Here is a 27,775-nt window from a genome sequence, read left to right as displayed (position 1 = left end):
CAATGTTGATAAATGTTGGAGACGACTTGGTGTCAGATAGAAGTTCATTTGGAAAATTACGAGAGTACAATGCTTCACCATTAGTTACTACTTCTGAACCCTGCAGTCTGCTAATTGGTAATGCCAGAATGTTACGAGATCATGTGCCATTTTTTGTTCTTTTGGGCGAGTACCCATTACCGCTGTAATGAAAGCCTCACAATAGGCAAATTGGAGCAAGAATGATAATTCCTATCTATACAAAAATGCAGTTCTTAAGAGGTGCAAACATTGATCCCAATCTGCGATAATATACTCTCATCCACTCTTTATATGTCTGAATAATGATTCAGCTCATACAAAATGTTATAACAAAGGGTCCATATGCAGAATGGTGAGGGTGCATGTCCCAGTGCTTTATCTTCCATCAGTTGCCTAAGTGCTACTCTTTCTGGATATTGACAAGCAAAGATCATTTACTTGAACAAGTGTGCCAGATCAGGGTCATCCAGGTCTACATCCAACCATCCATTCAGACGCATGTACTCAATGTAATGCTCTGGTGGCTCTATGGCTCGAGGGTTTCTTGGAGCAATGCCATGAATCCTCTCGAGATCTCGAAAAAGCCAGCGAGCATAGGCTTGATCTATAGGAGGCACAATCTTCAACAGCACTTCTTCCTTCTGTGGCTTTACAGACTTTGCTTGCTTGTTTCCCATGATCTACCTGCTCAACTTCAAGTGTCGGTCAGAACAAACAGAATCGTTCCACAATCATGAATTCTTGATAACCAATAGGAAAAGGTAATCATTCATAATCGTAACACACAAAAACAAAATGGAGAAATGTAACCAGGAACTAAAGCATGAATTGTTTGCAAAGTTCTTAGTAATAAAAGATTCTTGAAGCCTAGGCTTGTAAGGCATCAGAGTTTTGTTCATTCACTGAAATGTTAAGAAATAAAACAGCTGTTAAAGGTTAACCTCCAACCCAGCAAAACACGCCACAATTGGTATTTGTACTCAGGATATGCATAGAGACATGTTGAAATTTGGTCAAAATTTTCAAGGCCTTTCCTAAACTGTTTTTGCCTCCTTTTTATACACTATCAAAGAACATTCAGTGATACCACAGCATGTGAGTTAAAGAATGCACTAAGAGGCAACTATGCAGTCGTTCCATCTATTTTTTTTTTTCAGAGAATTTGGCTAATCAGGACATCAAAAAAGTAGAATACGATGCGTGAAAGCTTCGGTAATTGAATGACTAATGAAGGTAATAAAATGAAAGCTTCGGTAAAAGTTTGCTCAACTTTAATTGCTTCTCCTATTTACATTCCTTAAATTCTTTACTCAAGGTAATTGTAGTTCAAATATTTGAAAGCAGAAACCAGCTAGGATCGTAGAAGTTGCTACCAAGTCCACATACTATTCAACTCAAACTTACAGTGCACCACATTAGAATAATAAAAGTATCAGAAACTGATTTACAAGCTAAACCAACTAATTATTCAATTCCAACAAAGAACAGGTGGGAACAGATTCAAAGAAGTTTTAGAATCTAAGAGAGGGTCACTGCAAGAAAATGAAAGGAAGAATGTGCCAACAGAAATGCTAAGCTATCGAAAAAACTACCGAGGAGACAAGGTGTGATTTATAAGTTATTCACATCATCTGATCTAGCTATGCATAAAGAGCATATACACATCAACAGTATCCCCAGAGCAACTACAGGCAAACCCCAAGATGAAAACTTAATGCCTGAAAGTAAAAGTTATTGGGGGGATTGCAGTTGGTCAAAACATTTCTTTTTGGGCAAAATACAAAAGGGTTTAGACACAAATATTGATATTTCTATCCAAATTAAAGAAGCATTGATGGTTTTATTCAGCTTCCTTAAACATAGAGATCGGTGTCCTAGAAATCAGACTTCAAAATCATTTTCTAACAAGTCAACTTCTCTTTTCCCTTCTCTTGTTCACACCTAACATCTCCACAGAATAACACAAGCAAACTCTCTTCCAAATCTTCCCGGTTGAGTTCAAAGAAGATGTTAACATTGCCTCTTCATTCGTAGCGATTTTGACAATCATGGCAGAAAGCCAATTCATCAGATTGAAGAAACTGCAAAGTTCACCACAAGAATACCAAAATCTGAAGGCTTGACATTGGTGGATTTAAAAAACTGTCAAGAGCACCAAACACGACTTGCTTGTCTTCTTCTCCACCTGGTAGTAGCCATGGTCGGCCTTATGAAATAGAAGAATACTTCTACTACAAATTGACTCATGAAGAAGTATTGAAACTAAATGTCCGAAGACTCAATAGACTTAAAAGGAGCGGACTAAATTGTACAAGAACGTTCCCAAGACTTTTGTTTTAGCCCTGGAAATGAACTCTATAGTCGACTTTTTCGAAATCAACATCCATATATATTCATAAAACTAGATAAAATTATCAATATTGTTGAGTTTAGAATAAAAATATCTCTATATTGTGAATAACCCAAATACAAAATCTCTTGATCCCTTCTCAGGATCTTGGGTTGTCTCTTATAATAATTTCTACTAAGTCACTATTCCACCCATGATATCAAATTTTCAAATTCAGCATAAGCACCCTTTTCAAGGCAAATAATCAGCAAGCAACCATTCCTGGGTCTAATTCATCTTCTTCATAACACTTCTCCAAAGAACATACTTTTGAACGAACGAAGCATATTCTTTCTGGGACGACAAAGGGGGAAACATACAGAACTACTGAGAATATATTGCAGTCTAATTTAGAAGCATAGAGCCCAACTAAATAATTTCAATTGCATGCAATTTTGCTTCAATTAAAATGAAAAAAAAAAGTTTAAGCAAAGAGAATCACCACAAGAAATCAAAATTAGAACAAAAAATGTATAGAAAACAATTGACTCACAATCGCAGAAGGGGTGCAAAACAGCAGTCTTCTTGAAAGTTTCAGCTGTCGAAATGCTGCTGATTAGTGAGTGGAGACGATTAAAATAAGCTTCTGCCGCATAACGGATTCTACCCGCTAAAGATCCGATATCCCATGGACTCTAAATGGTTTTTTATTGTATTAGTTTATATGCAAAAAGCCAAAAATTTTTAATTTACTGCTTATATGGTATAATTTGGATACATATATTATGTAACATTATCACGGTGGCTTTGTTTGGAAGACAAGTTTTTTACCAAGTTTATCTGCTACAAGTTTTTTAAAAATTTTAGCTACAGTAACCTCAAAAAACTTTTCAAAGTTTTTAAACTATACACTTCAAAATATTTAAAAAAAACACACTTCAAAATTTTTTTTTTAAACTTCTACAGTAAGTTACAGTAAAATTTTAGACAACCGCCTAAAAAACTCACTTGTCAAATGAGTAAAATTAGATATTTGCTGCACATGCCATGTGTGATTGTGGCTAATACAATTTAACACAAGTAAATTTAACATATACTTATGCGTCAAACTTGCGTGTATTGATTGATGTTAAAAATATATAGAAAATTTACTCGTTTATTTTGAAAGTTTAAATAGTTTCTCTCTCACTTTACTTTTTGGTAAATATGGGGCATGAAAGATCACTAAAGGTGATAGTTTGAAACAATAAAATGACTAAATCTATCAAAAGCTCGAATACTAAGAATAAATAGCATGAATCATATGATATCTTTTGTATAGGACATATAGAATAGTAATTTGAATTTACACTTAATCAGAAAATATGCAAAATAAACTCTTTTTTACAAAAGAAAAAAAATTCCATGATGCACCACTTGTATCTAGTTTGATTTAGATGTACCAATTTTGGATTGCTATCATTATTTGGAGATGTTACCTGCAAATATAGTTTACACATAAAAAAAGAATGAAAAATACTACTAAATATAGTAACAATATAAAATCTTTTGATCAGAATGAGAAATGAAAAAAGTGTACTCTCCTCTAGTAACTATTTCTTCTTTTCTTTTTGGAAATAGAACATTTGTCCTCAAAAATGTTAAAGAACAGCATACTCCTAGTTAGGGATGTACTCGAGCCAAGTCGAGCTCGAGTATTGCTATACTCGAACTCGACTCGACCTATATGTAACTAGACTCGAGCTTGGCTCGAGTTTGCTCGAGCCTAAAAATCGTAACTCGATGCTTGACTCGAGGAAATTCTTTTTAGCTCGAAACTCGACTCGATAAGGTTCGACCAAAGGTCAGGCCTTATCAAGTCGAGTATAATCAAACTTTTTGACTCGACTCGAAAAACGTACACTTGTAAATTCAGTATAAATTATACCCATAATGATCATTTTATAATTTTAATACATATATATTAATTAAATATATCGTTACTCGTCCAGCCACAAGCCGCAAATTCCTGACTCGAACTCGACTCAAAAGTATATTCGAGTAGCTCGAAACTCGGCTCGAACTCGATTTGATTGAGTTCAAGCCAAGTCGTTGACCGAGCTACTCGCGAGCTACTCGATAGTGGCTCGACTCGCTTACATCCTTACTCCTAGTACTCCGCCCCGAAAGACCAAAATCATATACTACTTTCCTTCCCAAAAACTAGTTATATATTTTTTTTGTTAAGGAATTAATGTTTTTTCTTGTATTAATTTTTAGGGAAGCAATAAGTCTAAAGTAATCCATCTTTTTCTATACTCTCTATTTTTCTATTTAAATAAAACCAATAATAAAGCGAAAGAAAAGATGAACAATTACCAAACTCGTAACATAACCCAAACCCAAACCCATACCCAAACCCGAAACCTCTGCTTTACTTCTCCATCACTATATATATGGGATGAGGGGCAGGAGCGATCATCAGATGGACCGCTCCTGAGCTGTTAACGGTCAAGATTTGGTTCTAAAAAATTGTACGGTCCAAATCATTTCTTGTACCTTATTTTTAACAATATGTGTGAGATCCACAAAAATTTGTTCTAAAGTTACACGTTATGCAAATAAAATTATGCCGTGTGAAAATAAAGTTATGTGATGTGCAAAATACATAAAACCGCTAGGAACGGTTAGGAACGGTTGCTAACGTTCCTGCCCGTGGTCCCTGTATATATTCACCGGCCAGCGGGGGTTTTTCGGTCATTTTGACTCAGAAGAAGAGCTACTTCATCACTGACACCAGCCTCAGCTTTCGCGCTCCCCAATTGTCGCCGGACAGGGCCGTAATTTCCCAATTAAAAACCCTCGAATTCTTCCATAGCTATTGGAAACAAAATTAGCTACAATTAATTACGAAGGCCGAATAATGGAGAAAAAATACGGATTGCAACTTCGGGTGAAACCCTCGCAACAAAAGAAACTTCCTCCTAGACCTCCTCTTCCCAAGTCCCTCGGCTTTCGCGACGACGACGACGACGATAACCGCGTTGAAGCTGAAATTTCGCGGCAAGCCTACAAAAACAAGTCTCTTAGAGATGTGAGTATTGTAAATTAGAATTTTTTTTTTTAAAATTTGTTTTGAAGCTTTTCCTTTTATTTTTTCCCTGAATTTTATGAATTCTTTGGGAACTGAAGGTTGAGGAGCAGCATAAGAAGGCATTGGAAGAGGATCCCTCGGCGTTTGATTATGATGGAGTTTATGATCAAATGAAGCATGAAGTTGCTCGTCCTGTTGCCAATGATCGGCAGGAAAGGAAGGTAATTTTTTTCACTGTTATGAAGTTTTTACCTTTTTCTTGTTGGCTTTGATTTTCTATTTAATTGCTTAATCTGAGTGATTAATGCTCTAAATTAGCTCCAAATTTCTGGTGGTTTGGTGGAAGTTGGAATTCAAGTGATTATATGTTGTTTAAGGAGCATTCATAGTGAAGCATTTTGATTATTTTGTGGTTATTTTAATAGCAGTAATTTGTGGGGAAGAACTGCCAAGTAAGATAATCTTGGTTACTCGTGATCTCAACTAAGCAAAAGAACATGAAAGTTTGTGCTAGTTCTTGAATATTAGGAATAGTGTGAAGTTGCCCATGTTTGATTTCGGGAACTAGCAGTTGCTTTTCATGGACGTGATCAAGTGCAAGGCTGTTTAAATAAGGTAGGGACTAGTGTTGAAGAAGGTAGTTGAAGAGTTCAGATTAATGCCCTATCTCATTCTCGCAAGCATCTAGCCAAGGTAGTTTGCACAGTAGAATAAAGAAATAATGTCTGCAACCAAATGATCCATGGGCCTATAAATTCTATTATATAAGCGAGGCACTCCCCTGCAGCCTGCCAACAAGATGTTAAGATGAGCTAGTGCTTTAATAGATTGCATGGAAATGCTAAATAGAACTTTAGTAATCCACTGGATGAGTTAAATTTTACTATTTACTCTTGGCCTGGCAAAAATTACAACCATCTAGAGCACCCAAGGTGATACATTAAGGAGAATGACAAATTGTGCCTCTGTACATAAGGGAGCGAATTCCCCCTCCACATGGTATTTGTTTTCCAGGGGGTGAGTTGGGGTGTAGCATGTGAGTAAACATTGGATTAAACTGAGTAATATTTCACTTTACCGCAAGCGGTTACTTACCTTTTGATATTCTCTTTTTAGCATCTTTACTCTTCTGTTCAACATTGCCAATAGATCAAGGAGAAGCAAGCAGAATACTAAAAGAGCAAATATTACACCCCAGTATTCAGTGTGAGGATCATGTGGAGGTGATGAGACGGAGAGTATTGAGGGAGTGGGAACATAAAACATACTACATGATCATCTATCGTCTCTGTTTTGCCTGCATTTGTGCTCTTCTGCAGCCACATGAATGTATCTGGAATAAATTTATGTGAATAAATATTTTGCTTCTGCTGAAAGTAAGAAGAATTTAGTAGTAGCATTAGTGATTTTCTACTTGCTTATGGAGCCGCCTTGTTTATGAATATGTGATGATTAGAGATATTAAAAACTGTATTTCCATCTATTTTTTTTTTCCTTCAAAAGAAATAAGGCCTTTATAAGGTTTTGTCTCCTTTCCTAGATGTTATTGTGTATGTATTGTTTTCCATTCGTCTCAGTTTTTTCTTCCCCAACTAATACTCAAATTTGTTGCTTACCTTGAATTTGTTCCTACGTATATTTGGTCTCTTGTTGCAGCCTAAGTATATTACAACACTAATGGAAAAGGCAAAACAAAGAGAACGAGAACATGAGGTAGTTTATGAGAGAAAACTTGCTAAAGAGAGAAGTCAAGAAGACCACCTCTATGCAGACAAAGATAAATATGTTACATCTGCGTATAAAAAGAAACTTGCGGAGCAGGCTAAATGGATGGAGGAAGAGCGTCTCCGGGAACTGCGAGAAGAGAAAGAGGATGTAAGCCACACTTCCATTACTCTTCATTTGGCATTATTTTGTTTGTTCACGCTTAAGATTGTGAATTAATGTTTATGTCCCATTACTGGATACGGGATGTCACTAGTAAATGGCGATCATTAATTTTATTATATCATTTCTTGCAATTCTTATCTAATCTGTAGATTAGTGCCAGTTCAATGATTTTTCTTACTGCATACCTCCTTTTATTATGTTTGTTTTGTTGTACATGGGGCATTGGGGGTGTGAGGGCGCTAGGGTTGTAGGAGTACTGTATTGAGCATGCATATTTTCTTGGCTGCTGTTACTAAATGATTTTTTCATGACTAGACTTTCAAGTGGCTATCTTTCTTGGGAGTAAAATCTTGCACTTAATTGGTACTTACAGTGTCTTTTTAGGTTGGAGATGTTAGTTTGCTGATTGTAATTTGAAGTTTTGTCTTTGATTCTCTCTCTCAAGTCTCTATCAGGGGATGTAGTGTAAACTTAACTGACGTCGTCTGTATGCACTACCATCAGAGTTATACTTTCTGTTGAATGAATTGAATACAACAATTTTTGTAGCAATTGTGCATAGTCTGCTTTGATCTTCCTGTTCTCTGACTTTCTGTTGTAAGTTTGTTGGACAATATCAGTAAACTTGAAGTCACTCATTAATGCTCCAGGTTACTAAAAAGACAGACTTGACCGACTTCTACTTCAGCCTTGGAAACAATGTTGCTTTTGGTGGGGGTAAGGCCGAGTTTACAAAGCCCAAGAAGCAGAGTGACGAACCTGTAAACAGATCACCTGAAGAAGTGCCTCCTTTGCCAAACTCTGAACCTGAGTCAACTAAGGAGATTAAGAGGCATGAAAATGAAAGTCAACGTTCTCCAAGGGAACAGTCTAACGATGGAGATGCCAATCCTTCTTCTGAAGCTTCCGAACATGAAAAGGCCAAAGATGAACCATCAGTAAGTGAACAACCAAGAGATAACCATCATAAAAGAAATCAGGACGCGTTAACTGCCGCAAAGGAACGGTTTCTGGCTAGAAAAATGGCAAAGACTAATTAACCATATATTTATTTTAGGTATTCCGGATGTTTCTGGCATGATAGAAGAAGCTCATTTCCTGTTGATTCTCTGTATTCTGGTTCGGTGCATGTCTCTTACTACACTCTCTTGTTTTTCTCCACTGTATAATTCTCTATGGCTATTTCTAATAACTGCGCTGAAATTACCTTCTTATTGTCACTTTGTCTCTATTAGCTTGGTCACTCATTCAATTTAATTGAGTTGTTACATCGTAGCGATTGAAGGAATGGAATGATGCTACCCCAGTTGAAAAGAAAGTTAAGAAGGATAGGCTAATTCAATTAGAGGAGGAAGGAAAAGAAAACAGACAGATATATTGCTTGGAAAGGGGAAGGAAGAGAGAGTATATTAAAAAGAGCTCATCATTCCTTCCGTTTCTCTCCGTTTTGCTCCTTATTATTTCCCCTTTCCCCTTAAATATTGATCAAACACAGAAGACCAACTCCCTCGTTGTTCCCTTTTACTTTCCGTCCCATTCCCTTAATCCAAACAATGCCCTAGTTTTCCAGCTTGATAGAGAAAAGCATATTGTCGGGGCATGGTGTAGACTTGACAATTTTAGAACAACTGGTCCTCCATGCAAAAACGATAAATAGGGATGGCAACAGGTCCACCCCATTACCAAAAAAAACTCCCCCCACTTCCGCCTCGTTCCCCCCACGCCCCACCCTGCTTTTCCCGCAGGTGTTTGTGGGTGATAATTTATTTTTTTTAAGAAGTTTTTATTCAATAGATCAAAACTAAATTCAAAGAATAAAACAAAATACGAAACTGGAAAAAGTGAAAAAAGAAAAATGTTGAAATAAAACACCAAGAAAATTAAGAAACTTAATTGGATTGTATAGATAATATTTGGGAATACTCATAAAATGCATAACATATTTGTGTCAAATATCAATTAGGAATTTGAATAGAAATGGGATATAGGTTATGTTTAATTGTCAAATATTCTAAATTTATTATTATTAGATTATACAATATATTATATTTATTTATATTAATAAATTGAAGCGGGGGAGAAAAAATTTATTTATATTAATTTTTTATGGGGGGAGAAAAAATTCCTCCATACCCGCCCCCGCCCTGCCCTATCCCCCGCCCCATTACTCCCTCCGCGGGGTGGGCACCTGCGGATGCCCATCCCCATTGCCATCCCTAACGATAAAGAACTCATCAAAAATAAGTTGCTTTGGTGATTCTTTTGGCCAATTAAAGGGAGTAGAATCGTGTCAGTAATTAAAGGAGTAGAATAAGACTTTTCCTTATCTTTTCTACTAATTCTTTGCCATATAAAAAACAAATTAGTGATTAGCATAGCTAACTTCACTTTAATTTGCAACTTTTGAGTTTTATCCACTTCAATTCAATGTTGCTCATTATAGGCTGTAATAAATACCATTACAGAGGTACTGAGTTTTTGGTTCAACGCTCTTTTACTGCATAATAATCAAGGTGAAGGGTCCCCATATCCCCTACAGGAATGAACTGGGAACAAAATTGAGAACTCATATAGTAGCAGACAAAGAGCAACGGTTGTAGGTTTCCATTTCCCAGCTCGGCTTGAAACTGACAGTTCACGTGTATGTGTATTAAACCCATGCTCCCGTACCCAATAGTCCAACACCAATTGTGGCATGGGCATCGTGGCATCAACCTCAAGCAATAATAAAATGTTTTAGGCTATTGTTACGGGCTTTGGTGTGATGCAATTTGCACTATAGACGAAATAGTAGCTTGTCTACTATTGCCCAGAGAAAAAGATGGCCACACTCTTGCTAAAGGCTACATTCACCACAAAAAAGCACAGGCGGACAATGGAAAGTGGTGCTAGCTAGCTGGGAGGTGTGCAAGCCTTGTGCAGTGGTAGTAATGGCTTGAGGTAGGGCGTTTTCTCAAAGGAAGTGGGATTAAGAGAAGACAATGGAAAAGAGTCAAGGAAAAGAACCTAATGAAAATGTAATTACTAAGCCAAGAAATGTTCATTAACTTTAGCAATATTTAGAACATTATTAACAGGTAAATCAGCCCAAACCAAGCAGTGACTAACGCAAAATTGCACAGGCACTGCTGTGTGACTAAGGAGGCACATGTACAAGATATGTTGATATGGTTTAAATTCTCTCTTTGTCTTGTTTGGGTTGCTATTTTCTAAAGAAAAGTTTTAACGTTTTTCATAAACACATTTTTTAATTATCTTTTTATCTCATATACATCAAATAGTTACAGTACATTTTTCTATAAAAACAATCCAAACGGGAAGGTCCTATGATCCTTTACCTGTTTGTCTTCTATATCCGGTGAAGAGATACATGGGATCGTTTGTGAAGCACCAGTTTGTCTACTTCGGAAGCAATTTGTTGCATAGATAGATAGTTGTTGATGCTGCTTGTTAATTTCACATGCCATTAGTGCTTTTGCCTTAAAGTTTCTAAAAGTGTTTAGCACCTCTATCATTCTATGCATGACCACAATGCATGCCGCTAGATTTATGAATTTCACTATAACAACTGTTTTTCTTGGGAAGGGGTAAGGATAAACTTAGAGTTGAAGCTATCCTCATTGTAACTTGCAAACTGCAAAGAAAAGAATCATCCAAATCACAAGGTATGATCAGTCTGCAAGGTCAAGATACACATGAGCACATACTTTAGTTCCTTTAATCATGCCTCGTACATAATTTGGCTGAAAAGCTGGTGGCAAAAGGCAACAAGAACTATTGTTTGATTAGCCGTATCCCTTCTGAGGAGGGTCGGGTTTGGTGTTTCCCCTTTTGAGGAGGGTTGTATTAGGTGGTTCGGGTTCGGGGAGGAAACGTAAGTGAGAGATCCCGTTTTGTATTGTTGGGGTTTTAATTGCTATAAATACTTACCATGGTCCATGGCCAAAACCAGCCAAACAATGTGAGGAATCACATGTGAAACAATCTCTTATACCTAACGCACAATGCTTCCAACAGTATTCATTTTTAATTTGCATACACAGCTAATGTGAGAGTTACATTCAACCAAATCCTTTAAATCTTATATCTTCGATACCCCAAGAAACGATCTTGAAAAGTTATCTGAGACCCTCCAAAGTCTATAGGCTAGAGATATCCCCAGTGCCACAAATATAGACAAACTAAACAAATTAACTAACAAAACCAATGAGCTTAAGAAATCTCTAAATTGGGTAATCATTATCCCATTGCGCTTTCGGACAAGAACTTCATCGCCAAATCTGTTCAAAGTTAGTCACTTGCGGCATCAATTGCTGCTTTAATGAACGTGATGTTGAAGTTAGGCATGATAGAGAAGTATGCATGGAAGTTGAGTTTTCATCAGTTCAGTAAAAACTAATATTGAGCATAAGCATATTTATGTCTACTTTATAAATGCAGTATGGCCAAATGTAAAGAGCAGACTTCAACCCTTGACTCTCATTTTCTTCTCAGCCTAAATATGTAAAACAAAGTGCAGGATTGGGGTTTGAGTCTTTAGAATTGTTACTGCTTGATTTTGAACAGTATTTACAACGGCTAAATGCCTAAGTTGGTGAACATTGAATGCTTTTCAGCAGGTTCCCAAGATTTTCAACCACACCGACGTTATCATTAAGCCCCCTTTTCAACTTTGCGGTTAGCATATAGATTCAGTGGCTACAAACACTAAAACACATGCAAGAGGACAGTTGTGCAACCTCAGAGGCAGCATTGTGGCATTTGTCATCAGCCAATAGCCTAAGCTTTATTGCCTTTTTTTGTGCTTTACTTGAGACAACAAAATACAGCTCTTACTAGTACTAATACAACACTAGTCTTGTAGTAGTTGTATTATTGGTTTAGTTTATCTTCTCTGATCTCCAAATCATGGCACAAACTTCAAGAACGATGTCTTTCTTTTCCTGCTTTCTCCCCTTTTTCTCTCTTGTCTTTCTATTGCAAGCCCTGCAGATTTCCTCATCATCACCCACCCCAATAACTATACCTCTTTCATTTTCCAACACAGATTCATATGCAGATCTGTACCAAAAGCTTTCTCATCTAGCTTTAGCCTCCTTAGCCAGAGCCCACCACATAAAAAATCCTCAACTATCCAGTACTGCCTTCACCAGCACTACTCCTCTGCTGCCTCACAGCTATGGTGCCTACTCAATTTCACTCAGTTTTGGCACCCCACCTCAGACAATCTCCCTCGTCATGGATACTGGTAGTGACTTTCTTTGGTTTCCATGTACCAAAAGATACCAATGTAAAAACTGTTCATTTCCAGGCGCACGGGAGATCACTTCGTTCAGTCCTAAACAATCATCATCAATTAAGATTGTTGGATGCTTGAATAAGAAATGCAGTTGGATTCATCCAAACTTTGATCCTCAGACAAGTTGCGGCGAATGCCAATCGCTTAGTGCAAAGAACTGCACTCAAATCTGTCCACCTTATCTTATTCTTTATGGTTCAGGCTCAACTGGTGGAATAGCAATTGTTGAAACTCTGGATTTGCCTAACAAGAAAGTTCCAAACTTTCTTGTGGGCTGCTCTCTTTTCTCATCCAGACAACCAGCAGGAATAGCTGGTTTTGGAAGGGGACCTGCCTCATTGCCAAGCCAATTGGGCCTCAAGAAGTTCTCTTATTGTCTTCTCTCTCGCAGGTTTGATGACACTGGCGAGAGTGGCTTCTTGGTGTTGGATGGTGACTCCAATTCTGGTAAAAAGACTGAAAATTTTAGCTACACCCCGTTGGCTAAAAACCCAATTGTGGCTGGGAAAAGTGCACTTCAGGTTTACTACTATGTCGGTTTAAGGAGAATCAGTGTTGGAATGAAGAAAGTAAAGATCCCATACAAGTACTTAGCCCCTGATTCTGATGGCAGTGGTGGAACTATAGTCGATTCAGGCTCAACGCTTACCTTTATGAGTTCACCTGTTTTTGAAGTTGTGGCCGGTGAATTCATAAAACAAGTGAAACTATACAGAAGAGCAGAAAATATCGAGTCCTTAACAGGTTTAAGGCCATGTTTCAATCTTTCTGGGCATGATTCCATAGTGTTGCCTGAGCTGAAGTTCAGCTTCAAGGGAGGTGCAGAGATGAAGTTGCCATTAGCCAATTACTTCTCATTTGTTGGTGGTAATGAGGTTCTTTGCCTGACTATGGTGACAGACAATATTGGTCCGGCCCTGACAACAGGGCCATCAATCATTTTGGGCAGCTTTCAGATGCAAAATTACAACGTGGAATATGATCTTCTGAATGAGAGATTTGGGTTCAGGCAACAATCTTGCAAGTGACAAAAAGTTCAAGCAGCAAATGGGGGAGAATGACAATTATTGCAAATAATTTCTTAGCTAGATAGTGTGATTATCCTGTTGAGCATGGGTTTATCTAATAATCTTTATGTGCTTTACAAAAGTGAATTGCATTCTTTGGTAGAAGAAGCAAAGAGAGAAACTACAAGAACCATTTTACATTGACGAAAGCAGCATGTGCAATTGTAGGACAATTGGCATCTGTTTTGACATCTGGTGTAGACAGACGTATGAGAAGAAGCACCATGTTTTTTACTTTAATCTATTGAATAAGATTTTCAATCATACATTTTCTTCTTCTTCTTTTTATTTTTGGGTGTAATTCAACAAGTTAACGTTACTAAATTGTTTTGATTTTGAATTTGCAATCTTAAGCTGAGGCAAATGTTGGACAGTGTACAAGGATTTCAACAATATAAGTTGGCATGGGGTCCCAACAAAGTTCTGCACTTTTCCTAATGGCTCCACCATTTGCTGGAAAATGCTTCCTTCATGTGTATCAGCACATGCATTTTTGGAAGCAGCCACCCAGAAAAAAGAAAAAAGGAGAGAGAGAGAGATGGATTTGTCAACGGTATTGGTCATTTTCCTTATTATGTTCTAAGCCTGTGACAAGAAAAATTGCATATGTATGCTGGTAAAAAGTTAACAACACAGAAGAATTAGATTTTCTTTTGAGAAATAAAGCTTTTTTTGTATCTGGGCATCAGAAAAGTGTGCTTTTTCGGAAAGGAATCTGATCCTGGAATCTGAACTTTTAAGGATGACGACAATGTCCAAGATTGCTTTAAGGCCATCAGAAAGTAGGAGCAGATAATGTAAAGGTGCGATAAATGTATGAAATAGCATATCTTACTTTTGCACTCTTTTTTTTTTTTTTTTTTTTTCCATCGAAAAATTTTGAATTTATGACCTCCTATTTATAATGCCTCTTACGTTACCAATTTATCCGGCCTTCTCCAACTTTTGTACCGTTTAAAACCCCTTATTTCTGTAATTATAATTTGTCTGAGTAATTTGTGTAATTTACAAGAGGAGATGCTAGGAAACTTCGTTTTGCAGAATTTGTGAAAAGTCAATTGTCTGCCTCATGTCCTTATTGCCACCAAGAAGAATAAAGTCAAGTGTACCGTTCAAAGTTCTCAATAATTAACGTTTTCTTGCCATCTGGTGACACCAATATGGCTCCCAATTACCAAGTTTGTGCACCAAATCATGGCATATGGACAAAAACTATCGTGAATTGTTCAGCTGTAGCTCATGAATAATCAGAAAAAGGGAAAAAGAAAAGAAAAAAAGGAGGAATAAACTTTCTTTTTTGGTAAAAAAGAATGCTTTCTTGCACTTAAATTGTGGGGAATATGGACCCCTAATAGTGGTACGAGTTTGGGAGTTTTCAGTTAGCTACTAAATGCGAGTATAGTAGAAATAATGGCACCCTTTTCTGTTCTGCAGACAAAGGTCGTGATCTTGGCCCGAAAGAGGACCAAACTGTTTCTCTTCCCCCTTTCTATTTTGGTACCATATCAATTGCCAAATAAACACTCCAGTTCCCTGGCCATCAGGGAGGACTTAAGTCCCTCTTGATGAGCTCTGGGTCGGGGTTCAAACCCCAACCGTAGTAAAAAAATCCGAGGATGGTGTCATAACACCTTTTTTGTATAATCTGTATATCTACTAGTTCCCAACACACAAGTCTCCTTAGGCTCCATGTGTAGCGAAAAAAATCCAATGGTGGTGCCATAGCACTTATTTAATCTAGTCAAATCTGTATACCTACTAGTCCCTAACAAATAAATTGCCAAATAAATAGTTTCTTCTGATTTTGAAGCATTTGATTATATATAAAACTGACGAGTCTCAGTTAACTGAGGAGTCTCAGCAATACCACCAATAAAACTGACATTCTTTATATAAAGCAACACCACCAATACAAGTACTTGCAGAAATGAGACGAGCCTCAGCAATGCAATTACTACTGTTCAGCACAAATACACGATATGAACATAGTCAAAAGAAAGGCGCGCGTAAACGTGAAGAGCCAACCGACACAAGTGTTTATGCTATGGATGGAAAAAATGAGTTTGTTTGGACAAGCCAAATTTGGTTTGCAAAATTTGTTTTCACAAATCCCAATCACCTTTTTATCTTCTCAATCACCTTTTTATCTCACATACATCACATCACAAAAAATGCTACAGTAAATATCTCAAATAAATCATCCAAATGTGTTTTATCTATTGGCACGTTTGTGCACTCACCGGAAAAATCTAAAAAAAAGAGGGCTAATTATACTTTATTCTGCTGTAGTTTAGTATTTTTTTTTATATAATTTCCCTATAGTTTCAAAAACTATAAATAATCCTATCATAGTTTATATTAAAGTGGCTGACGGAAATGGTCATTTATAACGAAACTTTTAAAAATATCGAAATTATCCTTATAAATACATACTAATACACTAACCCGTATGATTTAATGTTTTACCATATAACCCCCTTATGGTTTTCAAAATATACACATAACATTTCTTAGTTAATAAATAATTTTCAACTTTACATAAAAGTACTTTTGACATTTTAGGTGACTCCATTACGAATGATCATTTCCGTCATTTTGATACTTTAATCCAAACCATAATGAGGTTATGTATAACTTTTGAAACCATGGGAAAGTTATGTAAAAAAACTAAACCATAGGGGGATAAATTATAATTTACCCAAAAAAATATACAAATTGATGTGTACATAAGCACAAATTTTTCTTAGCAAATGTTGAATTGATGGTTGTTTAAGTGTTAACCCATTAAGTTTTATTCCATAAATCCCTCATTGGTGGACTGAATTGCAGAAAAATTCAGTCACTTTAACTAGCTAGGAGAAATTCCAAATCCAAAAGTTGAATATGCTAAACTGATAACCTCATAGTTTTAAGGGACCAAATATGTAAATTCTCCTGTCACCAAAAATGGAAATCAAAATGAAAAAGACCTCCAGAAAGCAGAAAAGCTCCAACGGTGTCGTATGTTTCAAAATAGTAGCGTACTCACTGAGAAGAAATGGCGGAAGCTCCATCTCTGCTTAGTCTATGCCTGAATTTAATTGTCGATGAACTTTTACGCGGTAATCAGCTTTCTTCATCATAGTTTGAATAACCGATGAAAATTTCAGTTCAGCAATGAGAATTTTTTTCTCTAATTTGTTTCATATAAATTAATTCTGCATTTCAGGAGGTTGTGATGATGAATTTCTGGCAACTCTGTATAAAATTCCACCTGAACTATTCGATTCGATGTTGCCGCGCCTCACTCCTTTGGCTTTGGAAAATTTACACAGAAACATGTCAGTATATGTTTCTAAATTCCTAATTCTACTTTTTGTTTTGTGTGTATAGCGTGAATTTGATGATATGTGTAATAGTTGTAGCAGCAGCATTCGATGTATTTGTGTTTTTATGCGAATGAGTGAATGTATTTGTCAGTTTTGAATTTGCGAAGTGAAATTTCGAAATTTTCAGATTTTTTAACTGCCCTGGTAGGAAAGGATAGAAAGCAAATTTGTTGGGGGGTTTTTTGGGTTGGGAAGGGGGGGTGGGGGCGGGGGGGAGGTGAATCCAAATCACTCAAAGGGGCTTTCAATAGTTGCCTCTTCTATTATGTTTAGACACATTGCGGGGACGGGATCATGGCATAAGCGGTGCTTATGTAGGTTAATGAAATTTATTTATTACTGCAAGAAATCAAATAAGGGCTTTGTGACGATGATTCAAATGAAGCAAATGCTCGAGAACCAAGAATGAATTTTCTGGAAAATTTGGAGAAAATTTATTATTTCAGTCGTGTCTTGTTCATTTGCGTTCTGGTCATGTATTAAAAGTATAATTCTAATAGAATATGGTTGTAGCTGCTGTAAAACAGTTAGATGGTGTCACCACTTATTCTGGCAAGCTGATAAATGATGGAAAATTTACTTCAGCTCTTCCTGGTTTGCATTTGTTCTTGGTGAGCGGTTATGCAAAGAGACGACTTATGTCATGACAAGAATATGAGTCCTTTTGTGCAGGCCATCCCACGAATGCAGCATTAATGGACCTCAGGATGAAAATTCTGGAAGTCAAAGGAAGCGTAAGAGGTCTGGAAGAAAGATTTGGTTGTAGATCTATCTAAATAATATTTTGCATGTGTATTTTGAATTATAGGGATGTTCAGAATAGAGCTATAAAAATGATTAAGAATAAGTAGAAGTTTGCCAGTCTCACAGCATATGCATTACCTGGCAGATGGTTGAACTTTGAGGGAGCATGGAAGAAGCTGTATGAGGTGCGTTGGGGTGATTGTGGTGCTCAGATTCATTCAATTAGTTGGTTGGCAAAACAATTTGAAGCAAAGCATGAACTAAGAGATGATTGGCAGCAGATGTACTGGGAGAGACATTTACAGAAGTATTTACATCTAATTGAATGGGACTTATTAGAATAATTTGTCCTTTGTTGTGTCACTGTAATCCTTATACTTTTATTATGTCAACCTGAGAACAGTTGCCTCGATGCAGCAGCAGAGATAGCAATGATCCCTTCTTTTAGTGATGGAATTGGAGTGATAAAAATCCCAGGTATGCATGGTTTTGTCTTCTTAAATTTGAGTGTTGCTCTTTGTGCATTCTGTTCTTGGTTAAAATGATTCAGTGATCAAGGGAGCATATCACTTAGTTTGCCTAATAGATGAACTTGGTTAATTTTTGAAGTTGTAGTAGGTTAAAACTGTGGGTCTTAGCCTACATACTGATTATTCAACTGCTGAAAATTGAATTCACGAGAAAACCTGATAGCTTTAACACTGCCTTCATATTTGACTCCCGCCTGTGATTGTAAGATATGTTTTCTGTAATACTTATATATTGTATGGTAACATCTCTAATCTTATTTTTGGGATCCTGGTTTCATGTTGAACTTTTTTGGCTGAAAATGACATTCTAGTTGACATGAATTCTTCCTCTGCACGTGCTTGTGATCTCAGCAGTGAACTGGTCTGTTTAGGTGAAACTTAAGGTTGGTAACCGCCTGCTGAAACTCTTCTAAGGCTCCTCTATTAAATATGTTCTCATGGCTAGAAGGATTATCTATCTTGATTAACTGGCTCATAAAGAACTTAAGTCCCTGTCAGACTGAGCCCCTATCGAGTTTACTGAGGAGTATAAGATTGCGATTTTTCGTCAATGTTTTTCCTTTTCTATCGCTCACTTTCCGTCAAATGCTTAAATTGTTTTATAATTTTTATTTGAATCTGTTAATCGTCAAAACAGAGAGCCACTTAAAATACATGGCTTTTGGTCCATGCAGCTACCATAGTAAGATGCATAGGGTATTGGGAGCATATGAACAGTTCAGCATGTGACTACTCAAAGTTCTCAGATCACTGCCAACATTTTGGATTATATGCCAGGTTTTGGCCTTGTTCTCGCTTGCTTTAGATTTTGCAAAATCTGAATATGGAGAGTGATTGTAGAGAATAATCAGAATTTGTAAAAGCTACTCTTTGATTGTTTATGGATTTTAGCTTTTTTGCTTATTAAAAAATCTATATTCTGAACACAAAAGCATATGAGAACATCACAAAAACTGATTATTTAAAATCACAATTTGTGATCAGCTAAAATAATCAACCGAGAACAAACCCAATGTGACTTTTGTCTCGATATCTCAAGAACAATGGCATATACTCTGGTGGGATCTATTTAAGGCTGATAAAGGTTCTTGTGTATACTTAGTTTTCATTAATTGCTACTACTGCTAAGAAAAATGAAAGACTAGAGCACAAGTATGTTTTCTGGCACATAATGTATCAATCATTTGCTCTTTTGGTGCTAAACTCTTGAGAGTTAGATTCATCGGTCCATATTTTCTTTGTTGCAGACGCCTGAGACTCCCCAGTGCTCTTTGCCTTCCAGAAATTTGTGTAAGTTAAATTCACGGTGTGAGATTGATAGTTTTGGTTAAATACTGTATGAATTAGTTAGAGGTGTTTGTTTAAAATTTTGGTTTCCTTGCTTTACTCATACATAAAAGGCCATTGCAATGTTGTAGATCCTTTTTAACAATGTCTTCAATGGTACTGTAGGTTAATTATTGGCATATAATTGGTTCTGATATGCAGTAAGAAAACAGAATTCAAAACTTTTCAGGGTGATTCGGCAAGAATAGCTAGTGAACCTATATAGCTCTAAGTAGCTTTGGTAGTGAAGGATAATTAGTATAGATGAAATGGACTCTGAGTATGCGAAAACACATTAAAACTGAGTAAAATGCGGTATTCTTGGTGGCCTGAGTAATATTGAGGATAGTACGGTAGATTCCTTTGAGCATTGTAGTGGACATTGAGGAAAGAGGGAGTGCGCTCTGTAGGAAGAGCTTCCTGGTTTTTGAAAATGTTTATTTTGCCCTTTCAGACTGGAACATGCCAAAAGGAGCTTAAGGCTAGGTTTGTTTGAGCACCAAACAGAGCATTTGACAAAGAAGTTTCTAGCTGTATCTTGCCTCATAAAAAGATTAGATTTCTTTAGGCTACGAACTTTGTTTACTGGCATAGATATATGGCCCCAAAAGAAAATTTGATAGTTATGCTGAAGAATAGCAAATGATAGAAGTGCCAGTGGCATCCCTAACACCGTGATAAAATTCTGAATCAATATGACTCCTGCAGCTTGTTTAAGTAAACAAACTCCAATTTTCTCCCCCTACTTCATTATAATTGCTTCTAATTTTACTCCATTACAGGATTCTGAAATTCTTTTGCTGTCTTTGTTGTTTCATCTTATTAGCTGTAAAATTCTTTTAAAATGTCCCTGTTATATCCTGAGCTGCCATAGAGTTTGAAGCTTTAACTAGAATGCCTGTCATGACTATAATCTTGTATTTGTGTGGATTGGTATCTTCTAAATGTAGATTTTGACTTCATGATTGGAAGTCATCTTTACTGCTACCGTGTGCTCCTTTTTTTTTTTGTGAACTTTGAGATGTCTTTTAATGCTTTAACTTTGACCATCGGCAGATTAACATGGTTCCCAAATCATTTTATGGTAGATGTGTTCCCCTGTAAATGAATATGAGTGAATGAATCTATCAATATCTTGTGTAAGAAGAAAATGACTTATTCAGTAATTGTACGTACATGAGGTAATTAATTTTGAATTGAAATTAGTAAATGCAATGAATGTGTCCAAGTATTCTTAAGCTGATTTAGCTTCTGAACTAAGAGTGATACATTCTGCATATTTTTCTATGCCTGCCTGATTACATGTCTATGATTATCCTGTTGTTTGCAGGAAAAGTCATTTACCATTTATTAAACGTACACTAAAACGTATATGAATTTTGCTTTTCAAATTAGGCTGTTGTACATCAATGTTAGGTAAAGCTCTTGACGGAATCTGATTGACAGTTTGACGCATCTTTTCATCTCCTTGGGGAATATCTGATCATGAGTATATCTGCAGGATTTATTAAGGACCAGTAACTTGGAAACTTTGGAGATACACTGGATAAAGTTGAAGGATCATGTAAGTTTTGTAAGTTTTGATGTTTGTTTTTGGTTCCAAGTGTTTTGTAACTTTTATGAGCTAAGCACATTTTGTTCCATGCTTGCATAAAATGGTAAGGGTTGCTGGCATATTTCCTTAAAAAGGGGATCATCACATTTGGTGTTTACAATGCTGAATATTTGGTAGGTTATGTAGTAGAACAGAGTGGTTTCTAGAACTGGTGAAATAAATTAGAATAATATAACCGAAGGGCGTTGCACTGATAATAGTGGTTTTTATGTGATACCAAATGGTTGTTGGTTATGTTAGAAAAGAGCAAGCTTACGCTATCCAGAAAAATGAAGAAAAACAAAATCATGTAATTAATTTTCTTTTCACTTTCTTTTTCATCTCTATTTTTGAAATCAAGGTTAAATTGATTCTGTTGGCCAGTCGTTTTATTGTTTCTTTTGAAATTAAGTGGCATATTCATTTTATTGACCTTTAAGTGTGTGTGCTTTCCTTCATGTTTGTCTCATGTATTCAGCGCTGGCAATAAACTTCCAGAAATCTAATGTGTACATTTTTAATATCTTTTTAACTGGCTGCTTTCTGTGACAGGTTGATGGCATATGTGAACTTCTGAAGCAAAACAGTGAAACTCTAAAATCTATTGAATTTGTTCATTGCAAGCTTTCAACATCATTTATCGATGCTATATGCGATTCATTGTGGATCAAAGGTCTCAAGACACACGGAATAGAACATTTCTCAATCAGGATATCAAATTTTTTGGATACAAGTTCTTCTACCTTACCTGCTGGTTTGGCATCTTTCTTGTCATCAGGAAGGTACTTTGTCTTTTGCATTCTTCGGTATTTTTAAAGATCTCTCTCTCTCTCTCTCTCTCTCTCTCTCCCCGCACACCCTCTCGTGCGCGCGCACAGAATGAGATTCATGCAGCCATGCTAACTGTCAATGAGTAGGCTTTGTTTTGAAAACTTCTTTATCATTCTCTCTTGTATTGTGCATGTTTTGTACTCATTGCCAATACACTCATGATGGAGTCATCTTTCTATTCTTTGCTTACCACGTTTAAGGGATGATCTAGGTTTTCATAATTAATTCCATCAAGTCTTTTTGATAATAGCTTTTTTGGTAGATTATATTTTTTTATCATCAATATTACCCAATGGTCAGATTCTGAGTTATTTTATGTACTGAAGAAAGTTAAAGTGAGCCACCATTTGAAATTTCTAAATTTTCCATGGATATGATGAAAGGCAATATTATTTTATGTATGAGCTCAAGAATGAATCGAAGAACATAATATGCCTTCTTTTTGGGGACTGCTGCTTAAACTTCATAAAGTTTCTGGTTAAGAAGGCAAGAAACTTGGATAGCTTAGTCAAAGTCCGTCGTAGCAAGAGTGTGTTCCCAAGATAATGGTATACTTAGTTGGTTCACTTCTTTGTTATTGGATTTGTGAAAAACATCGTGCCTCTCAAAGGAATTAAACATGTTGCTGTTTGTTTGTAGGCACTTCCTCATTGAGGTAGATAAATTTTAAAAAATGTTTTGGTCAAAGAATTGAACTAGGATAATGGCAGGGAGAACTTTTGATCTCTAGTGTCAGAGTGAACAATCTGTATGCATTGCTAGTCATCCTTTAAAAGTTCATGTCAAGGTTTCCATCAGGGTGCATGTCAACTGAGAAAATTTATATGAGTAGTTTGAAATTCTTAGATGCTTTTATTTCTTTAGGTGCTTGTCTTCGTTAAGCTTATCTGATGACCACCTTCGTCGAAATTTTGTGGAAATGATTTTGGATGTCCTCTTTGATTCTTCGTCTAATATAGCTGCTTTGGACCTTTCAGAAAACTATGTAAGTTTTAATATACGTATCACATGATTTTCACCACAAACATTTCTGTTGACAATCAGCCTTTAAGGATATTAACATGCAAAGTGCAGATGTCTGGATGGCCATCCCATTTTAAATGGACGTCTAGACCTGGCAAGCAGTTATCTTCAGGAATAGGCAAGTCATTGCAATCATTGCGGGTGCTAAATCTAAGGTACATGACATTATCTCCTGATGATTAGTAAATATTCAAATTTCTTGAAGATGAATGAAATCTTTCTTGGAGTTAATTAGCCATAGACCTGACAAGGGGATATCACATTAATGTCTGGAGCATGGAATGTCTTTCATTTTATCCACAGTGTAACGATGAGGTTGTAGAGGCTGCCTTAAAGTTTATCAGACCTTTGCTTTTTACATAATTCTTTGATTTTTTTTTCTTTCTAATTTCAGGAACAATAATCTGCAGAGAGATGACGTAGACTTTCTTAAATATGCGCTGGTTTGCATGCCTAAGTTGGAGAGTCTTGATTTAAGTGATAATCCTATTGAGGATGATGGAATCAAGTTAGTAGACTGGCACATTCTTTCAACAGTTTTAAAGTACTAGCTTTCTGCTAATGCAGTATTTTGCAATCTATAGGAATATGATGCCCTATTTTGTTGAGATGTCAGAGAAACCTTTTTCGCTCATTGATCTGAAGTTGGGACAATGTGAGCTTACTTTCAACAGTGTGAGTCAACTTTTAAATGTACTGTCAAGATGGAAGAAGCCACTGACCTCCCTCTGTATTGGAGAGAATAACCTTGGAAGGTTTGTAGGCATGAATTTTCATGCTTTCATTGAACTAACATCAAACCAGTCCCCGATTTGACTTGGCAGGGAATGCTGAAACCATGGTTTGGTTGGAATTACCTGATGGCTGATTGATATTTCATTCTCTCTTGGAACTTAATTATGGGAGTTGTGCATGCAATTTCCAATCAATCTGGTCCACGTCATGATAACAGAATATTTTCCCTATATATTGGCTCTGATAAATCTCAATGAAGACCCAAGTTGTTTTTCTCTCTGCTTGTCTTAGGTTTTGTGTAGTGCTTTCTTTTTCTTGAAATATTACAGTGCCTGTTCTTCCCTTAATTCATTGAAGTTTTTTCTTCATTTTTGCCTTCTAAGCATTTTTGACATGGCCTGTTATTCTTGTGTTCATACTTCAATTTACCATCTGCTCCTTTTACGTGTTATACTAAAGTTTTGTTGCTTCTTGGTGAATTAATGTTGACCTAACTTTTGGTCCATCCTAGCTGTTATTAGTGTAAACACTGAGATGCAATAACCTATGGTGGATGCACAAAGTGAAATTTCTGACTAGTTCTAAGTTCTTAGTGCTGCAAAAGTTGTATATAGAATCAATCATATCAGTCCATCCTGTCCCTCGTTAGTACCTTGTGCCTTGATGAATTTGTGATGCCCTTCTTTCTCATTTGTTTTTGATGGTATCCCTCACCCGTGTATATTTTTCAGATCGAGTCTTCTATGCCTGCTTATACTATAGTATATATATTCAAGATATCTTCCAGATGTAATGATGGGTGTTCGTTTTCATGCTTTTGTCCACTATATATCTGTTCAGCAAAATTGGGGCATTGTTGGGAAAGTTTCTCTCTAAGGGGCTTCAATCCCTTGACATTGATGATATTAATCTTGGTCCTCCCGGCTTTCAGAAAGCACAAGATGAAATAATGGGGGACCTGAAGCTTGTTTACATCAATATCAGGTTCAGTGGCTCTCTTATTGTCCCTACATTTTTTATTCCTTGTGCATACAATTAACATGCTGAGTTACCTCATACAGCAAAAATTACGGTGGGATTGAAACTGCAAATTTCCTGTCAAAGCTCATTTCATGTGCTCCGGAACTTACTGCAATCGATGCCAGATGTAATTCCATGCCTGTGGAATCCTTGTCAATCATTTGCTCCACCTTGAAAGCTATGAGAGGTATGTTCTTCTAGTTTTGGTTATTCTGTTGTGCTGGACAATAGATACATCATACTTCCCCGTGAGTTGTTTGAACTAAACATGCCATGGCCGTGAAATATGTGTGTCAGGTTACATATTTTCTGTTTGATATTTGCTTTTTGGTTAATCAAGTCTAGTCTTGGTATGCATCACAACTTCCTGAAGAAGCTTTTAAGGACTTCACACATATAAGAAGAAATTGTGGTCTTAAAAGGTGGTTCATAACGGCTCAAGTCTGTCCAAGTACGGCTCAAGTCTGTCTAAGTTCATGCTTTATAATCCTGTATGGAGTTTTCCTTTACAAGATAATAAATTGCATAATTACCAGAACCATGGATAGGAGGCCTGTCAAAGTGTTGTGTATGGTGAACACCACATTCTCACTACATCTATGCTCCTTTCAATGGTTTATTGTGGCAGTAGAGCTGTAAAATCCCTTTTTATCTCCGGCTCAGAAAGTTTTACTTAGAGATAAGACATCCATGGTGGCAAGTTTTGCATAGAGTTGAGCCACTATGGCAGGATCCCAAGTCACTTAAGTGGCTGATCATTTTTATGAATGTATCAGAAGATTTGAAGCGAGAGTTAATATAAATGAAGTTCAGAAAACTTTATCTTAATGAAGGGGAGTACATCTTTCTAAATGGAGGTATCAGACGATTTTAAAAGAGTGAGCATAAAGGGAATTTTGAAAAAAATAGTTAATGACATTTTTTGCTGCCAATGAGAGCCTTAATTGGAACCTGTTTGATTGGTTCTGACACTTTATCAAGATATCCAACCAATATATCTTTTGCAAAGTTAACATCTTGATACAAGGTGATTATTCGCATAGGCTTATTTCTTTTCCAATGGCCAGATACTGACCATAAGTTATGAAGGTTACGTTACATATTGCAAATATTTTGGATAGGTTAGTATGAATTTAGTAGTTGAGATCGCACAATTGTCACTGAACTCTTTCTATTGGAGGATTTGAGCCTCAAGCCTACCACCTAATTATATTATTATAATTTTTTTTTTTGCTGGGGTGGGGGTGTGATGGAGGGGTAGCAATCTGGAAACATTGTGCACTCAATTCCAGCAAACTAGTTTTGTTGTGACTGATTTTACACTTGTTCAGCGTTTTGTTGTTTGCCTGCTCTCTTCAGTGTTTACTAGGTTTCTTCAAATTCCTTCTGTGCTTCTTCTTCATCGAAGAATACAAGAAAGGTGTACAGTCAGCCATTACCCTTGAGAAAGCTGATCTATAATGTTAAAATGAAACTATCCTTCAATACCATCGCGCTGGGACTTTTTAAGTGAAGTTCCAGGTTACAGAAAGCAACCCCTTTCTCACTTAGTGACGTCACTTCATTCATTTCACGAGTTATTATTTCCTGATTAACTATCAGCATTCTTTCAAAGACTTTGCGTAAATTTGTTTTTGTTTCCTGCATGACACGACTATTTCTCATAACTTTAGCAGGGAAAACCATCTTTTGCAGCACCACTCGGTGCCCATGCTTCCCAAAATTGTCTTACTAGAGTTCTAGAGGATTTTCTGATACCCATGGATAAAAAATTAGCCACTCAAAAAGCACCGCATTCTTTTTTCCAGCATTTAGATGTTTGATAATCTACTGACCTTGTTTTAGTGTTCTTTCTGATGAGAGTTTCATTTTGACCCCGTTGTGTTATCTGTGATATTGATTAGGGAAAGTAGAGCATCTGGATTTGAGAGGAAATACTTCATTGGTACGATTTGCTGATGCTTCTCTGCTGGATGAACTGAAAATGAACAGAAAATCCATTCTCAAACTTGACTCTTCATACGACCCAGATGGCCCTTATGACCAGGATCCTTAGCTTTTTTTTTCGAAGGACGGTTGCTCAAATCTTAATGAATGGTAAAGCTGCGGAGATTAGAGACATTCAACTTGTCAATACATAAAAGCTGTAAAGAATGTTGACTGTGATTGAATTGTTTGACCTTTTATACATTCATCTTACTTTGTTCTTGCTGTTTCATTTCTTGGCCTGTCCTCTCAAGTTTTAAAAGTTAGGATGAAAATAAAAATCTCTAGTTCTTTGGAGTAAGAATGCAGCCACTGCCCTCTAGTCGCTACTAACAATTGAATTTTCTAGTTTTCAATAGCCATATACTTTTAACCATTTGTTAGTGCAGGAACAGTAAAACTGTGACCAGATTTAGTGTTTTATCCGTTATGGAAACATTCTAGGACAATTAAACTAGATCTTTAGACTCAAGTGATTAGCTTTTCGCCTGGAGAAGATAAAAGAATAAAGAAAAACTTTATTATTGTGGTGTAGGATGTAAATTTTGTAAAACTTGACAAACTGCCTAAACAGATTAACATTTTGGTAAAACTTAGCAAACTATTGATTATCAACTTTGGCCTGCAATGTCTATAACTTGTTTAACGCTTCGTCCCCAAAAAGTATGAAATTCTTATTGAGCTACTTATAGTTCAACAAACCAATCCACCGTCAAACCTAAATGAAGCCTTATTTTCTTCTCATTTCTTGATTTACCATGGAAAAATAAATCAGTACCTGACTTGCATAGATAACGTACCAAGCAACTGCATTCAAGCTCCACATAATTTCTAATTCCTTTCCATTAATTATAGTTTCTTAAATCTTACCCCACAAATTGTAACCTTCTTTTTCTATAATCATACCGCATTATTTCTTCAAACATTAACAGAAAAAAA

At 36.4% G+C, this 27,775-nt stretch overlaps 4 protein-coding genes across 7 annotated transcripts; 3 read left to right on the top strand and 1 right to left on the bottom strand.

The window, feature by feature from the left end:
• Nucleotides 1-121: 121 nt before the first annotated feature.
• Nucleotides 122-3,025, bottom strand: LOC113777393. Of its 2 annotated transcripts, none has more exons than XM_027322446.1 (2): nt 2,904-3,025; nt 122-713 (listed from the first exon to the last, which is right to left on the bottom strand). In XM_027322446.1, the coding sequence occupies exon 2, from the start codon at nt 696-698 to the stop codon at nt 456-458; it is 243 nt and encodes an 80-aa protein (XP_027178247.1). In that variant the 5' UTR covers nt 699-713; nt 2,904-3,025; the 3' UTR covers nt 122-455. The 2 variants fall into 2 exon arrangements, with proteins under 2 accessions (XP_027178247.1, XP_027178237.1); XM_027322436.1 differs by having other exon boundaries at nt 122-705.
• Nucleotides 3,026-5,111: 2,086 nt separating this feature from the next.
• Nucleotides 5,112-8,542, top strand: LOC113765318 (nuclear speckle splicing regulatory protein 1-like). Its single transcript, XM_027309455.1, has 4 exons — nt 5,112-5,423; nt 5,522-5,644; nt 7,080-7,298; nt 7,964-8,542. Exons 1-4 carry the CDS (start codon nt 5,253-5,255, stop codon nt 8,351-8,353), a joined length of 903 nt encoding a protein of 300 aa, XP_027165256.1. The 5' UTR covers nt 5,112-5,252; the 3' UTR covers nt 8,354-8,542.
• A 3,461-nt stretch (nt 8,543-12,003) lies between these two features.
• On the top strand, nt 12,004-13,958 carry LOC113761091 (probable aspartyl protease At4g16563). Its single transcript, XM_027303931.1, has one exon. It carries the CDS (start codon nt 12,222-12,224, stop codon nt 13,638-13,640), a length of 1,419 nt encoding a protein of 472 aa, XP_027159732.1. The 5' UTR covers nt 12,004-12,221; the 3' UTR covers nt 13,641-13,958.
• A 2,717-nt stretch (nt 13,959-16,675) lies between these two features.
• On the top strand, nt 16,676-27,068 carry LOC113767677 (NACHT, LRR and PYD domains-containing protein 5-like). 3 transcript variants are annotated; one of them, XM_027311962.1, is made up of 16 exons: nt 16,676-16,780; nt 16,888-16,999; nt 17,720-17,788; nt 17,937-18,098; nt 18,195-18,268; nt 18,996-19,098; nt 19,569-19,611; nt 21,149-21,211; nt 21,794-22,023; nt 22,937-23,057; nt 23,147-23,250; nt 23,490-23,603; nt 23,680-23,850; nt 24,671-24,814; nt 24,892-25,037; nt 26,755-27,068. In XM_027311962.1, exons 1-16 carry the CDS (start codon nt 16,717-16,719, stop codon nt 26,904-26,906), a joined length of 1,872 nt encoding a protein of 623 aa, XP_027167763.1. In that variant the 5' UTR covers nt 16,676-16,716; the 3' UTR covers nt 26,907-27,068. The 3 variants fall into 3 exon arrangements, with proteins under 3 accessions (XP_027167763.1, XP_027167688.1, XP_027167837.1); XM_027311887.1 differs by having other exon boundaries at nt 21,149-21,220; XM_027312036.1 differs by lacking the exons at nt 16,676-16,780; nt 16,888-16,999; nt 17,720-17,788 and having other exon boundaries at nt 17,966-18,098; nt 18,209-18,268; nt 21,149-21,220.
• The last annotated feature ends 707 nt before the right edge of the window (nt 27,069-27,775 follow it).

The sequence above is a fragment of the Coffea eugenioides genome, chromosome 1 (assembly GCF_003713205.1).
Source record: "Coffea eugenioides isolate CCC68of chromosome 1, Ceug_1.0, whole genome shotgun sequence".
NCBI lineage: Eukaryota > Viridiplantae > Streptophyta > Magnoliopsida > Gentianales > Rubiaceae > Coffea > Coffea eugenioides.
Note: the sequence above shows the minus strand (reverse complement) of the source record. Positions and strands in the feature narration are given on the sequence as shown.

Excerpts from the sequence above, each read along its gene's own strand:
- LOC113767677 (XM_027311887.1), top strand. The coding sequence starts at position 16,717 with ATGGCGGAAGCTCCATCTCTGCTTAGTCTATGCCTGAATTTAATTGTC. Across the intron at positions 21,221-21,793 it reads TGAAGGATCATGTAAGTTTT|GTTGATGGCATATGTGAACT; the intron begins GTAAGTTTTGAT and ends TTTCTGTGACAG. Across the intron at positions 23,251-23,489 it reads TTGCGGGTGCTAAATCTAAG|GAACAATAATCTGCAGAGAG; the intron begins GTACATGACATT and ends TTCTAATTTCAG.
- LOC113765318 (XM_027309455.1), top strand. The coding sequence starts at position 5,253 with ATGGAGAAAAAATACGGATTGCAACTTCGGGTGAAACCCTCGCAACAA. Across the intron at positions 5,424-5,521 it reads AAAACAAGTCTCTTAGAGAT|GTTGAGGAGCAGCATAAGAA; the intron begins GTGAGTATTGTA and ends TGGGAACTGAAG. Across the intron at positions 7,299-7,963 it reads TGCGAGAAGAGAAAGAGGAT|GTTACTAAAAAGACAGACTT; the intron begins GTAAGCCACACT and ends TTAATGCTCCAG.
- LOC113761091 (XM_027303931.1), top strand. The coding sequence starts at position 12,222 with ATGGCACAAACTTCAAGAACGATGTCTTTCTTTTCCTGCTTTCTCCCC.
- LOC113777393 (XM_027322446.1), bottom strand. The coding sequence starts at position 698 with ATGGGAAACAAGCAAGCAAAGTCTGTAAAGCCACAGAAGGAAGAAGTG.